The following is a 13,372-nucleotide window of genomic DNA, read 5'->3' on the forward strand; positions in this document are numbered from 1 at the left end:
AAAAGAACAGGATTATCTATCTGTACAAGAGGACCATTTTTTTCAGACAGGTTGCTGGTTTCTGATAAATAAACGTAAGTAAACTTAAACTTAACTCTTAAAAAAGATGGTTCTTGGAGGGTTCTCACCATCATAACAATTATCTATAGAGCCAAGAACACTGCATGCTTTGCATCGTGTTGTATATGGTTCTATATAACTTTTTGGAAAACTGTTCTAGCACCAAAAAGCTATTTTCACCATGTTTAGCCTGTAACAACAGAAGAACCATTTTTGGTGGTTTATAGAACACTTTTAAAGAGGTTCTATGCAGAACATATATATATATATATACACAACATCCATCTAAAGAACCATTTTACCATGCAAAGAACCATTTAGGCATGCAAGGGGTCTTTGGTTGTTCATGGTTCTATATAGAACTTTTGTCTTTACTAAAGAACCCTTGAAGAACCATCTTTTTAAGAGTGTAGGGAGCAAATGACCATGTTATCAGGCTTTACATTTTTACTATGACTACCAGTTTAGTAACAATGATGATTACAACAATAATAATAATAATAATAATAATAATAAACAACAGTGCCTTGGTTTCTTCAAATGAAGGTTTAATATTTACAAACGACTTCAAAACGACTTACTTTCAACAGTTTTCTAAAAAAAAACCTTGCTACATACGTTTTGCAAACCATACCAGTAGTGGCATTTAAAAAAAACAAAAAACAACGTGTTCTTCGAGTAAAAGGTTCCAGTGCTACAGGACAGTTTGCTCATGGTTATAAATTACACTTGACTGTCCACTAAAAAACCCTCCCCCGAGAAAAAAGAATGCTTGTTTCAAAGTGTCATTTCAATGCCTCTTTTTTTTTTCAAATGTAGAATTACGCTGCAAAAAGGGTTTCCTTTTTTTTAAATCACAAATTCCACAGCTTGTCTTTGGTATCGAGGTACAGTAAGGCTAAAATGGATTGTAAAGACGTCGGTCACAAATCAGACATAGTGTTTTAGTGCTGTGACTGTGTTTAAACCATCAGGCACAAGACAAATTAGCAAAGTATTACCAGTAAATTACTTGACCCATACTGCGCAATCTTATAAAAAAGTCTAATCAGATTCAAAAAGAGATTTACTGTTTTCCAGATTCGAAAGCTTTCAGCTTGAGTGATGGAGTAATGGTGGAGTGATGGCATCCATATTTAAAAACATTAACACACTTTCATATATAACAGTGCAGAGTACCTGAATGGGGAAAGAAATCTATTCAAAAAGCTCAACAGTCATATAAATTTTGCTTTAACAAAGTTTAAAAACCCTTCTTGCATTTGGTACAAAGGCATACGTTATGTGGAATCAAACCACTAACATCCTCTATTTCCAAGATGATAACTGCATTTATAGAAAACAATTACAAACAGCATCAGCAAAAAAGCCGAAAAGCATCAGATGGTAGATGTTTACTTAAACATGCAAGCTTTAAGCATCAACTTACAAAAAGCTGCAGCCACTGAATTGAAAAAGTGGCAAATCAGCTATCTCATGAGCTCACAAATGCATAGATACAAACAATTGAAAGACTTTAAAAGACAAAGTGGATCCTGAATATAATCTAATGACACCGTTTTTCTCTCTTTTTCAGAGATCCACTTCAGCGTTTGCGTTTCTAAGGGGGAAAGTCAAGGTGCTCTGTATTTTGTTAGTGTAACGTTGCCAAACCCAACACGTTAAAGCCTCGATTAGAATCTCTATACCTGACTGCAAGACAAAGGTTTTTGAAAAATCACAATGCATATTCGGAAAACCATATTCTGTCACCCTGAAACAAAATAACCAAAAAACAACAGTGCACTGAATTTACATTCAAATGTGTACATTATTCACACATGAATGAAACGTAATACCTCAACATCATTGTGGCGTTAAGCGTACTGTCTTTTGGCACAAACTGTATTCATGTAATATTATATTTTTGTACACATTTGAGTCAAATAAATTCCTTTTTTGTCAATGTAGGATTATCACTAATCCTGGAGCAACTGTGGGGCCAGTTCAGCAGTTCTTGGTTGGGGCTTTAAACAGGAATTCCATCAATTTTTCAAAATTTCTGCTTTAACCGAGTCTGAATTGTTCACAGCAGTGGTGATTGAAATGAATAGATTAAAATTATGCTTCCTGATGACATTAGTTTTCAGATAAGGTCTGCCAACCTCATGCCAACATATGTTATAAATCCATTTTTGGTGCATGGAGGGCATTGTAAGGCAAATTAGTCCCCAAATAAAACAGATTTTTTTTGTTTTACCACAATTTTACCATTATCAACATTAGATATAAAAACTGTAGGTGTCGGTTCACTGGTCACTTTGAACAACTAATAAATGGCTATATTTCCTATGTATATATATCAGCACCACTGTAAATAAATCTGACTCATTAAGCTTCTTTAAAGTTACCATTTGACAACAAAACACTGAATTACTGTATTTACATTTCACCAGCTGAATTGAAATTTTTGAGAAATCGGAAGAATTCTCCTTTAAGACCGCGCCTTTCTCGTTTGCATAATGTCTTAAACAGTGACGTCCTTTGTGTCTTCATAAACAAGACAGCCTGGATCACCTAAAAGATTTCCAATATACAAGGTTTCAATATATAAAACATGGCAGGTAGTGCAAATATTAGATCATTTTGATGATTGTATTAAAATTATTCTACAAGAGCATTCATTTCAATCAATGCCTCAAATCTAGAGCATGGGGAACCCTGAGATGCAACTTAGGGAGGTTTAATGCCACACAAAACTCTAGTAAACAAAAGTCCTAATCACCTTAAGTAATGCATATTAATTCCTATAAACAACAATTAGTTTACAAAGAGGAGCAAGCCAAATTTTAGATTACGAACAATTCAGTGTGAATCAGATCTCAGTTTTAACAGCTGCAGTACCAGTTGTCGTAATTTTGAATTCATATGAATGCCATGAAATTGACATACTGGAAAACCCGTGACAGGAGAAATGATATTTCCTTCCATTATATATCTGATGTCTACAGTCTAGACAACAAAGATTCTGAAAAAACTACTAATCATTTATGTTGTATTTCTCGACACCTGGAAGCACCTATTTAAAATCTGTTCGAAAGGGCGACTAAATGAAGCAGAGTACCTCTCAACTAGTCCCAAAACAAGTTTGTTTACAAAAGAAGCAGGATTTAGAAATGAATTTAAATTACAAAATTTCATCCCTTTGCCTATAAGATGTGCATATATTTTTCCTGCCTGCAACTTCTTTTGGCATAAAATGAAAATAAAAACAGGACCGTTACAGTTATTACTGACTCTCAGTCATGGCACCAGTACAGATTCCTTTATGTGAGACACCAAAACCGTGGTTTGTTTTAAATTCTATATCAGTGCCGTCTTGTGCATGGGTAGAAAATTACTATGGCAGCACCATAATCTGGGGCAAAGGTGTACACTACAATTACAAAAAAAACAGCATTATAGAAGAAACTGATAATTTCTGTTCAGCCTGGCACAACTGTCTGGAGCCAAGTCCAGAAACTTGATACAACGTGCTATACAACACAAAAGTGTTAACACATACAAAGACAGGATCCTGAAAAACATGTAGATAACCAAAAACATCCAGTCAAGTATTCAAATATCAAAATGATACAAAACTACAAATTAACCCAACATTTCAACTGTTGTCTGGTCCTTGCTCTCTAACCAGTCAAAGCCAGCAGAACTCACAGTCTCGCTGCAGATCTGCTGAAAAAGTGGGTCATTCTTCAGTTCCTCCAGTGTTGATTCTTCATACTGCCCCTGCTGCTGACTGGGGTTAAACAGAAGGTTTGTGTCCAAAGTGTTCAGGTCATTGATGCTACTAGAAAGCTCAGAGGTCAGTCGCATATCGCCAGGGAACTCAGAACCCCCAGTACTCAGATCTGGAGCCTGGCCTGACAGCTGTGAGCTAGCATTCAGGCTGTTTTCCTCTAACAGGTCCTTAACAGTGCTGTCGAAATGCAGATGCTGCTGGTGCTGATGTTGCTGGAGGTTCTGCTGCAGAGGAACCTGCAAGGCCTGATTCGGCTGCTCTTCATCAGAAAGCTGCTGCGGCCGCTTCTCTCCTGAGACCAATTGTGCTTGGCCATCCCCTGATGAGAAGCTCATCTGCTCCCCTCTGGTGTTCTTCATGAGGTAAGCCGGCTTCTGAAACTTGTAGGCTGACGGGCCAGATGAAATTTGAGCCTGGTGGTTGGCACTGCTGGGGAAGCTGGGAACGGCAGTTGTTTCCAGGATCTGTGTGAGGTTCATGCGAGCAGTGTAGGATGGCATGTTGTTCATACCAAGTCCACGTACCGAACTGTCTCCATCGCCATCCATCTTGCTGAGTAGGACATTAGTGATCTTTTTGGTGTTGCTTGACTGCCCTCCAGGCTGCATGGGCAGAACTTCGGTTTGCATCATCACATTCAATGGCACAGACTGACTCCTCTGTGCTATGCTGCTAATGCTAGTGTCCACTTGACTGTTAGCAAAGATATTCAGCACTTCAGGGGTCACTGGTGAATTGAAAGGGGAGACCACAGAACGGGGGACGTTAGGGTTTGGGGTCCCACTCAGGTTGCGCTGCCTGACTGCTGGACTGACACTGCGGCAGCGGAACGTCCCAGACCCAGAGGAAGATGTGCTGGCTTTGTTATCAAGAGGAGCTGGTACAGCAAATCCCTCCTGTTTATTGAGATTGGCCATGCTTGCCACCTGTTGCTGGACTGGGGAAATGGGTGTCAAACGGCTTATGTGCGTATCGTGGTGCCTGATCTGTGACTGATAAGTCTGGCCAGGGATGGCAAAGGCATGAGGCTTCCTGAACTGATCATCCACCAGGTCCTGATAGCTGGGCAGAATGTTGATTCCGTTACTGGAGTTGCCACTTCCACTATTGTAGCCATTATTTATCCACTCCAGTTTAGATTTATCTGGGTGGGTGGCCATTGGCCTCTGCATGGGCTTGACTGGACTGGAAGAGACAATGCTGCCATCGTGGTAACTTGTGACACTTGAGTTGATAGGGGTGAAAGCAAAGGGGTTCCTACACTCAACAGGGCTGGGTGGGACACTACTACTGCAGTTAGAATGGGGTGTACTAATAGGGGTTTGGCAGCTGCTTCCAAGTGCACTGTCCACAGGGGTGGTGGGAGCCAAGCGTGAGCAGGGGCTCTCTCGAGTCAATCCCTGACCCCCTCCTATCATCTCTGTGGTGGGGGTTGGTGTTGGTGTGGGTGTGTGGATAGGTGTGCTGTTGCTGTGAGCTGAGCTGTAATAAGACATGCTGGGCTGGTGATTGGACATCATGTTGTTCTGTAAGGTTGTCTGTTGACCTTGTAGTGCCATGTCCACACAGCCACCAAAGTCTTGCACACTACTGTTCATTTTCATCTGTTCCTCCATTTGAACCAACTCCTCTACAATACTGTCCTGAGTCATGTCATCATCATTAAAGGGAAAATAGCCCATGTTTGGCTGGGATGTCACATATTCTGCCATATCAGTGGTCATCTGTACCATTTGGCTTGGGCCAGAGGGTTGAGCTGTCACTTGAAGAGGGGTGGATATTTGCTTGTTTTCTGCTGTCCCCTGCTGAGAGTACACTTGTTGCTGGGTGCCATCTTGCTGTCCATTATCCCAGAACACACTCTTGAGTTCACATGCAGAGTCAGTTTGTTCTGGACCTACCTGCATGGCTTGCGGATTTTTGGTTGCATGCTGCTGCAGCAAGGTCTGACCTGTGGCGCTAGCAGAGTGAGTGACTACAGGCTTGCTGTCAATACTGGATGAAAACCCTTCCCACCGCCCTTGAGAAACACTTCGCGGCCTGCCAAAGGTCTGGAAGCTGGTATTCCGGATATGAGAATCCTGGCAAAGGGCAGTTGCAGCTGTGGTACCAGAGGCAAGATTTTTTACACCAGATGAGGATCCTTCCCAGTGTCCCTGGGAAACGCTTCTTGACCTGCTGACAGTCTGGAAGCCAGTATTCCCAACTGGAGAGTCACAAAGCCCAAGGATGCGGGTTGGAACATTGGAGTTAAGCTTCATCATAACTTTCGAAGCAGCTGAGGCAGGTGCACTCTCTGGTCGGTTGGGAGCATCTGACCTGGGAATATTCTTCATTGTGGCCCCCATGCCTGATTTTGTACCTTCAGTTCCTACATCTGTCAAAAAGACTTTTTTGACAGGTGTTAAACATGAATCTGGGCATAAGCCTTGTCTTTTGCGGGGGCTTCTGGATGCCAACTCTGCATCCTTTGGTGATGTCACAAATGCACCACTACCGGTTGCGGCACTGCTCACGGTCTGATTGGTTACACTCTGATACAAACTTCTTTCTTTAGAATTATTATTGCTGCCAGCAGCCACATTGCTTTCATTAGGGAGCATCCTCCCATTACATTTGGTCCCTGTTTGCATGTCCAGTCCTGCAGATATCTTACCAAGAGGTGTAGGCACACTAGCTGCCCTCGGTTTGGGTGCCTCTTCACCCCTCTGTATGCCTACACCAGCTTCCTGAGAAGTTGCCAGCCTGCCAGTCTCATGCTGGACTTGCCCACCTCCAAGTACAATATCAGAGTCTAACTTCATGTCGATGACGGGTGTTGTGGAAGTTGTTCGTCTTGCCAGGGCAGATGGCATTGCTGCAATGGAGCCACTACGCACACGCGTAACAGGCTGGAGGTCATCACTAAGGCTAGCAACTCCAGCAGAAGCAGGCCTAGGTGTGCTGCTGATTGTTGAGGTGGCTGCAGCGTTGGTCTTGCTTGGAGCCAAAGATATGGTTGTCATCTTGACAACATTGACAGAGCTGACCTGGGATGTTGGCATAACAGTTTTGATAGGACTGTTGGTGATAAGGAGTGCAGGAGGTGTGCGCAGGGTGATCGCACTAGTTGTAGCCGGTTTGGGCAAGATTTGGGCATAGCGATGGCGGGCAGAGCGATCACCCACTGGACTTGCAGGGACATTCTGAGGGGTCCTGGGACATTGCTTCACAGGCTGCACTGCTTGAGTGACAACCTGAAAACTGACGGGGAGAACTTTGTTGTCTGGTGTTGCAATGGGAACAGGGCTAGGAGACATCAACTGCCTGCTTCTCTGGACCTGCAGAACAAAACAGAGCAAACATAAAACTGATAAGAGAAACAACATGGATATGCATAAGTCCATTTTCAGACTATGATCAATGCACTGAACATGCTCATGTTTTTTAAATGCATGCATAAAGATCTGTCAAAGTAGAACTAGCTCCAGTATACTCTGCTTGGTGTAATTTTTACAAACATAAACTAAAATTTCTTTTCACAATGGCAATTCCATGACTTCTGTTGAATTAGTCTTTACCGTAATAGGGCTAGGGACTGCAGCTACCACAATGCCGATTGTAGGCTGTGGTGAAAGCAGAGCGGGACTTCCACATGGGATTACTGAGCCTGCACCAGGAGTAGTGCCCCCATCTACCCTCCGGGCCTGGGCCTCAGCAGGAAGTGGGGAGTGAAGTTTCTGTTCCTGCTGCTTCTTTTGAATCTTCCTCTGGAGCTGCTGCTTGGCGTCAATAGAGGGGGATGCTAGCGTTTTCACCTGAGGCTGGAATGAGTGGGCATCGGCCGTGGGCACAAATGCAGATGACTGCACAGACATCTTAGTCCCTATAGTAATCAAGAGAAATAACCCCAAAATATACAGATATTATTGGTTAAATGTCACAAGGACTACAGTTATAGTGTAACCATTGGTTATGGTATTAATCAACAGACAGATCTTAGTATGCATATAGCATACAAACACATAATATAAAAGGTCGTTTGGTTACCATAACAGTCCATCCCTCAAATAACACTGTAGAAAGCAATTAAGCTAGTGCTTAGCAGGCAGTATGAAGTGAACACTATTCTAATAAATTTCTTCTAGCGATTCATTTTTGGAATTGGCCAAGACAGGAATCAGATTTTTGCTCCTAACATGTGAGCAGCAAATGACCATGTTATTATTTTGGCTTTCGAAGATCTTTGTTACAATTTTCTGATGTTAATAATGTGAGTGAAGTAAGTGCACTCGAGCTGTATTTGAATGTTGCTGTTACACCTATATCAAAATGTTTGTGTTAAACAGCCAATTGCCTCATACTTTTGACATATCACTTTATTTGATTTGCGTTATTTAAATAAGCAACTACTTTTGCCAGTTTGGCCAGTGAAATAGCAGATGATGTTATTTGTATTGTAACACTGGCTAATAGTGACCACTGGAAATGTAGTAGTTTGTTACACTTTATTGAGTACATTTAAGGTAAGCTTCAGAATTAAAATAAAAACTGGACAAAACAAATGTCATTTACCACTTTTTCTGTAAGTTAAATTAGAATCAGCCATAAAAATGCATGATTGATGAATCCATAATTCTGTCAATAGTTATTAAAAAGGTGATTTGGAGTCTGTCTTGTCCAATTTATATCAGATTCATTCGACCAATTCAACAAAAGAAATTCAGCACATTTGTTTAAATTTGTAGCTTTCCAAACAACTGCTAACATGTTTACCAGCATTGTTTATCAGCTAGATAACCACTTTGTTTTCCTCATGCCCTGTGTAGCTGTGATTTGCTAAGTTTCAAGAAAATTGTGCATCTGCTTAATTGCAACTCATAGAAAAGAATAAGGCAGTTACTTTGTAATAAGAATTGCATTACTTATTATGTTTATTAATTTATAGTTAGTTATCACTGTTGCAATTTGGATGTCATTTCAAAAACCACAGAAATTGTTCAGTACAAAATGTGTATCAACACTTTACTGTTCTAATCAGCTATATAGTGTGAAATTTTACAAAGCCAAATTACATGTCTGTGTGAATACAGGCCACCAGGGGGAGACATTAGCCTGTCCAAGTGACTAAAGGGAATCGTCAGCCTGGGATGAATGTGCTGTACCTGAAGGGGACCCTGTCATGACGGTGAGAGCAGCGACAGACTTGGTGCCGATGTAGTGGCTGTTGAGCAGGAAGCGTGCCAGGTCCTCCACATTGTCAAACTGTCGACTCAGCACTTTCTGAGCCCACTCGCACACCAGGCCACAAGCTGCAGAGCGGACCTCGTCCTCTCCACCGCAGCTCTGCCCAGCGGGCTCAAACACCTCACACTATCACATGTGGACAAGGAGAGCATGATGAATTAAATGGCAATGAGAGAAAGAAAAAAAAAAAAACGGTCTTCCGATCTTGGAAAGATTAGAAGAAATGCTCTTCCTATCTCATGAATTAACCAATGAATCTTTTGATGGTAGATATTTCAATCAGATTTGCATTTCACATCCTTTTTTCAGTTCAGCATTTTTCATATAACATTTACATGCGCCTACATGCTCTACTGCCTGCTAATCTCCAATGTTAGCTGCCAGAGAAAACTGCTATCATTGTAAATTTCACATTTTTAAATACTCTGTAGTTGAAAAAAGGTTGAGTGGAGAACAAGAAAAAGATGCAAGCTTACCCCATCTCCAGTTTTGTGTAAATCCAGGTTTGGAAGTGAGGGCATATGAATGAAAGCCTTCTTTCTTAGGCCACTATAGCAATATGTGAGTAGGTGTTAAGGAACAAGTTAGATATGCAGTCCACTGGGTGGCCTGTATTTGTTTGCTCATTACTGGTGAGAATGTGAAAACATTAATACATTTTCTAAATTAAATGACATATCTGCCAGTTCATGTTCTTGGATACTAACACTGAGCTCTGCCACTTTACACCTCCATATCCAAAGGGACAAGAACTCTAACTATGCCCACATATGACTAGGACTGCAAGGACAGAAGTAAAGAGATGGGAACTAAGTTGTGATTAACTGTTTGAATGGAACTTTGAGAAAGTCTATGTAAGCTCTTTACATATGGCAAAGTTCAGAATGTCCACCTTCGGTATGAGGATGGGGTTGCTTTCTTAAATGGGGTTGAGAGGAGTTTGAGGGGCAGTTGTATTAGATTTCCGTTACGATGGCAACCGTTGTCAACAAACAAGTGTTATTTCGGAATGGCACCACCAAGGAAATATAAATAAAATGTGTACTCACAGATGCACTTGTAACCCTGTTTTTTTACCCGTGTTCCAACTAAAATAATTATCACCTCATCGTTGTTACAAAACACTCAGTCATGATTAGGCCTGGAGAGAAAAACTTGGTTGGCAATGCATAATAAGGCCAGCAACCAGGCTTTTTTGGGGTAAACAGCATTGGGATCCTAAAAAGAAAGGTGCACGAGTATCCCCTGCGTGGCTAGGATTGTGTGAAAGAGAGCATGCTATGGACACTATTTCTTGAAGGTCAGGCAGACTGCTGCTACCGCTAAGTGCCCCCTGTGCCATTGAAGCAACCTGTTGCTTTATTTGATGTAATTTTCTGATCTATATTTAGGGGACGCATGAACTACAACAACAGATGTTTGAGAGTTCAAAAGTGGGGGCAGATCTTAGCAAACAGTTCCAGAGAAGGATATTTGGATTTGCCTCTCATGCCAAGCCGGCGTGCCTTCATGTTAGGAAAAACATTCTTCATGATCTTTCCGAAGTCGGCAGCGCTGAGAGCGTGGTAGCCCAGGTTATCACAGTAGCTCCTGAGAAACATAAAACCACAGTGATTTAAGAACTACATGAATAACAGTTAATAAATATAAAATAACATATAAAAAATACATTTTATTCCCTTTAGTGTTGCTATATGGTGACAATTTCTTTTTGTTTGACAATATAAAAGTCCACTTTTTTCAGATTCCTCTAAGACTTATAGGTCTCTGATCACATGCTGTCCTGTACTTCTCTGTACTTCTTTTTTTCACATACACATCACATGTGTTGGGGTTAATATGGTACAAAACAACATGTTACAGTAGTGTGATTATCCTGTCACAAATTAGGATAATTCACTACAGTTTAAAGTCTTGTCATCATGACGTTTCTCAGTTTTGAAACAGCATCAGCTCTGCAACATATTAATAAAGAATAACTGACTGTGTGTTCAAAGTAAAGGCAGGGATACTTATTGTTTTCGGTGATTTTCTACTAAATAAAAAAGTACTGGAAATGACTACTGTGTTTTTCCTTCTACTTTCTAGGTGGTAAAGATGTGTTTGGGCTTTTATAGTGTGATTACTTTTTCTAGGAGGTAATAAGTAAAGTAGCCACATTACAATTTGAGACAAGTAATGAGTAATTTGAAATGACTTTTTTGAGTAATTCCTCAACAATTCATGCCACAGTTGCAAAAAAGCAATAAAGAAATATGTTTTGTTACATTTGGCAGCTGTTTCATATGATATTTATTAAACAGTATATTGGCTGATGTTTCCCAGAGATCACAGGGGATCCCTGAGGGAACAGGAAGGCAGCATGTCTCATTATGTAACTGTAACAGTATTTGTGATGACTGTCTCAGATGATCTCTTCTAGAATTACATATATGGAGCACAAACTTTTTTTACCCACAGTTCCAAGACTAGCTCCTGTCAGATATAAAGCCTGGAACATCACTGGATTAACTTTTCCAATAATGCAAGCAAATTCCACCTTTTGGACTTGCAGTCTATTACCGTAATGTTGCCGGCTCCAGTCTGTTCATACATATCTGGAAAATCCCAATTGCCTTTAATGTTATTGGGACATTATAACAAGACTGAACAATAAACAGGAGAAAGGCAGAATTTCAGCTATTCCAACTTTATGCTTGAGGCTGCTATGAAACTTATTAAGTTGCATCCTGGCAAAATACTGTATCAACTTTTCCTGCATTTTGTCCCTGGCTCTTTTCACACATAAACCCATTCCAAGAAACTGCTGGAATGTTTACAAGTGCATGTGTGAAAAGGGGCTCACTAAAAGAGTTCTGTTACAGGGATCTGCTGCTAAAAATAATGCTTTAATACTTTATTTAATGCTTTTACACTTTATTAATATTTTAACTACTATTAAAATAAATCAGACATTGAACGCAAGCTGCTTGTATTCTCAGAACAACAGACTGACAATCCCAGAGCGCACATCTCAACATCACCTGGGATACTTGGAACGCAAAAAACATAAAATACAACCAACTTCTAAAACAAAAATATCCTTGCAGATTTCTCTGAAAAACTGATAGCCAGTGTCCTGAAAAGAACAGAAGCTATAATAAAGCCAAAAAGTGCACCCAAATACTGAATATGGAAATAAAATGCAATTATGATTAGTTGTTGGGGTTTCTGTACAATAATCTGTGAAATAAGTTTTCTACTTTTTCCCTGAAGCTGAAAAGGTTTTGGGGAATTAATGAAATAACGGGTGATCTGCATAGTCTTTGGCATAGTAATGTATTTATTTATTGTGTTAGCTTGATTATTAGTGCAGCAACTGCCACGTTTGCACAAACTTTCAAAGTTTTGATGATAATCTGTGAATGTCTCAAAAATTGAGAGAAGGCTGGGAAAGGTGACATGGATGCACTGTAGATCTGAGTGAGTCTTGTACCATGAAAGAGGTTGCACGGTTTACAGATTACAATAAATGGCAGCAGTGGCTCAAAAACTCACTTGTACTCATCATAGACCTCCTGCTTGGGGAGCGAGGTCTCGGGGTGCTCCTCCAGGTGATTCCGGATCCAGCTGAATGCATGCATCTGCTGAGTGCGACTTGATGACACACAGCTCTGTTCACTGAAGAAGAGACGCAAAAAAAGCTACGCATAGTAAAAAGTAAAAAAACACCAACATCACACAACTACATTATGCCTATATTGAATGAATTCAAATGTTCAAATATGACATAATGACCACATCTCTGGAAATGGTTCCCAGTGTTTTTCATTAAGCAAGATGATATTAAACAGATTTCAGTCATCACAGAACATGTGTCATTAAGAACACTCACGTTTTCTCATTGCCACTGCTGGGCCCAGAAGGCAACCTGAGGTAGAGGTAGAGTTTTTCAATATCTGTAAACTTCTCCACATCTTGCTGCATATGGAAAGAGAAAGAAAAAAGAGAGTTGGCCACATGTTAAATGTTTTTTCTACAGTATGTTAACAGTCATTTTTCTCCAAAACTTAGACAGTATATGGCGAAAGTATACATTTTCTAACTGTAGTAATTTGACTGCAGTTTGTAGCTTACTGGCTGAAGTTCTGCTTTTACTGACTCTACATTAATGTACATCCAGTCCTCTGATGTTTTAGCAGTTTTTTTTTATTATGAAAGTGCAAACTCCTTTCGTCACATTTACCATATGATGCCTCTGACACAACGCCTTGATTCTGATCTACTCCACAACTTGGCAGCAGTCATTGACAAAACACATCTGAGGCA

The 13,372-nt window shown here is 40.4% G+C and overlaps 1 protein-coding gene across 1 annotated transcript in view; it reads right to left on the reverse strand.

The window, feature by feature from the left end:
• Positions 1-794: 794 nt before the first annotated feature.
• Positions 795-13,372, reverse strand: part of rfx7a (regulatory factor X7a) — a 43,684-nt gene continuing 31,106 nt past the window's right edge. Inside the window, exons 3-9 of the mRNA XM_017706205.2 lie at positions 12,939-13,024; positions 12,602-12,724; positions 10,538-10,654; positions 9,541-9,625; positions 8,983-9,190; positions 7,399-7,703; positions 795-7,158 (exon numbers count right to left, since the gene is read on the reverse strand). Of these exons, the coding sequence (XP_017561694.2) occupies positions 3,688-7,158; positions 7,399-7,703; positions 8,983-9,190; positions 9,541-9,625; positions 10,538-10,654; positions 12,602-12,724; positions 12,939-13,024 (4,395 nt within the window). The 3' untranslated portion in view covers positions 795-3,687. The remainder of the gene's footprint in view (positions 7,159-7,398; positions 7,704-8,982; positions 9,191-9,540; positions 9,626-10,537; positions 10,655-12,601; positions 12,725-12,938; positions 13,025-13,372) is intronic.

This window comes from Pygocentrus nattereri, chromosome 25 (assembly GCF_015220715.1).
Source record: "Pygocentrus nattereri isolate fPygNat1 chromosome 25, fPygNat1.pri, whole genome shotgun sequence".
Taxonomy (NCBI): Eukaryota; Metazoa; Chordata; class Actinopteri; order Characiformes; family Serrasalmidae; genus Pygocentrus; species Pygocentrus nattereri.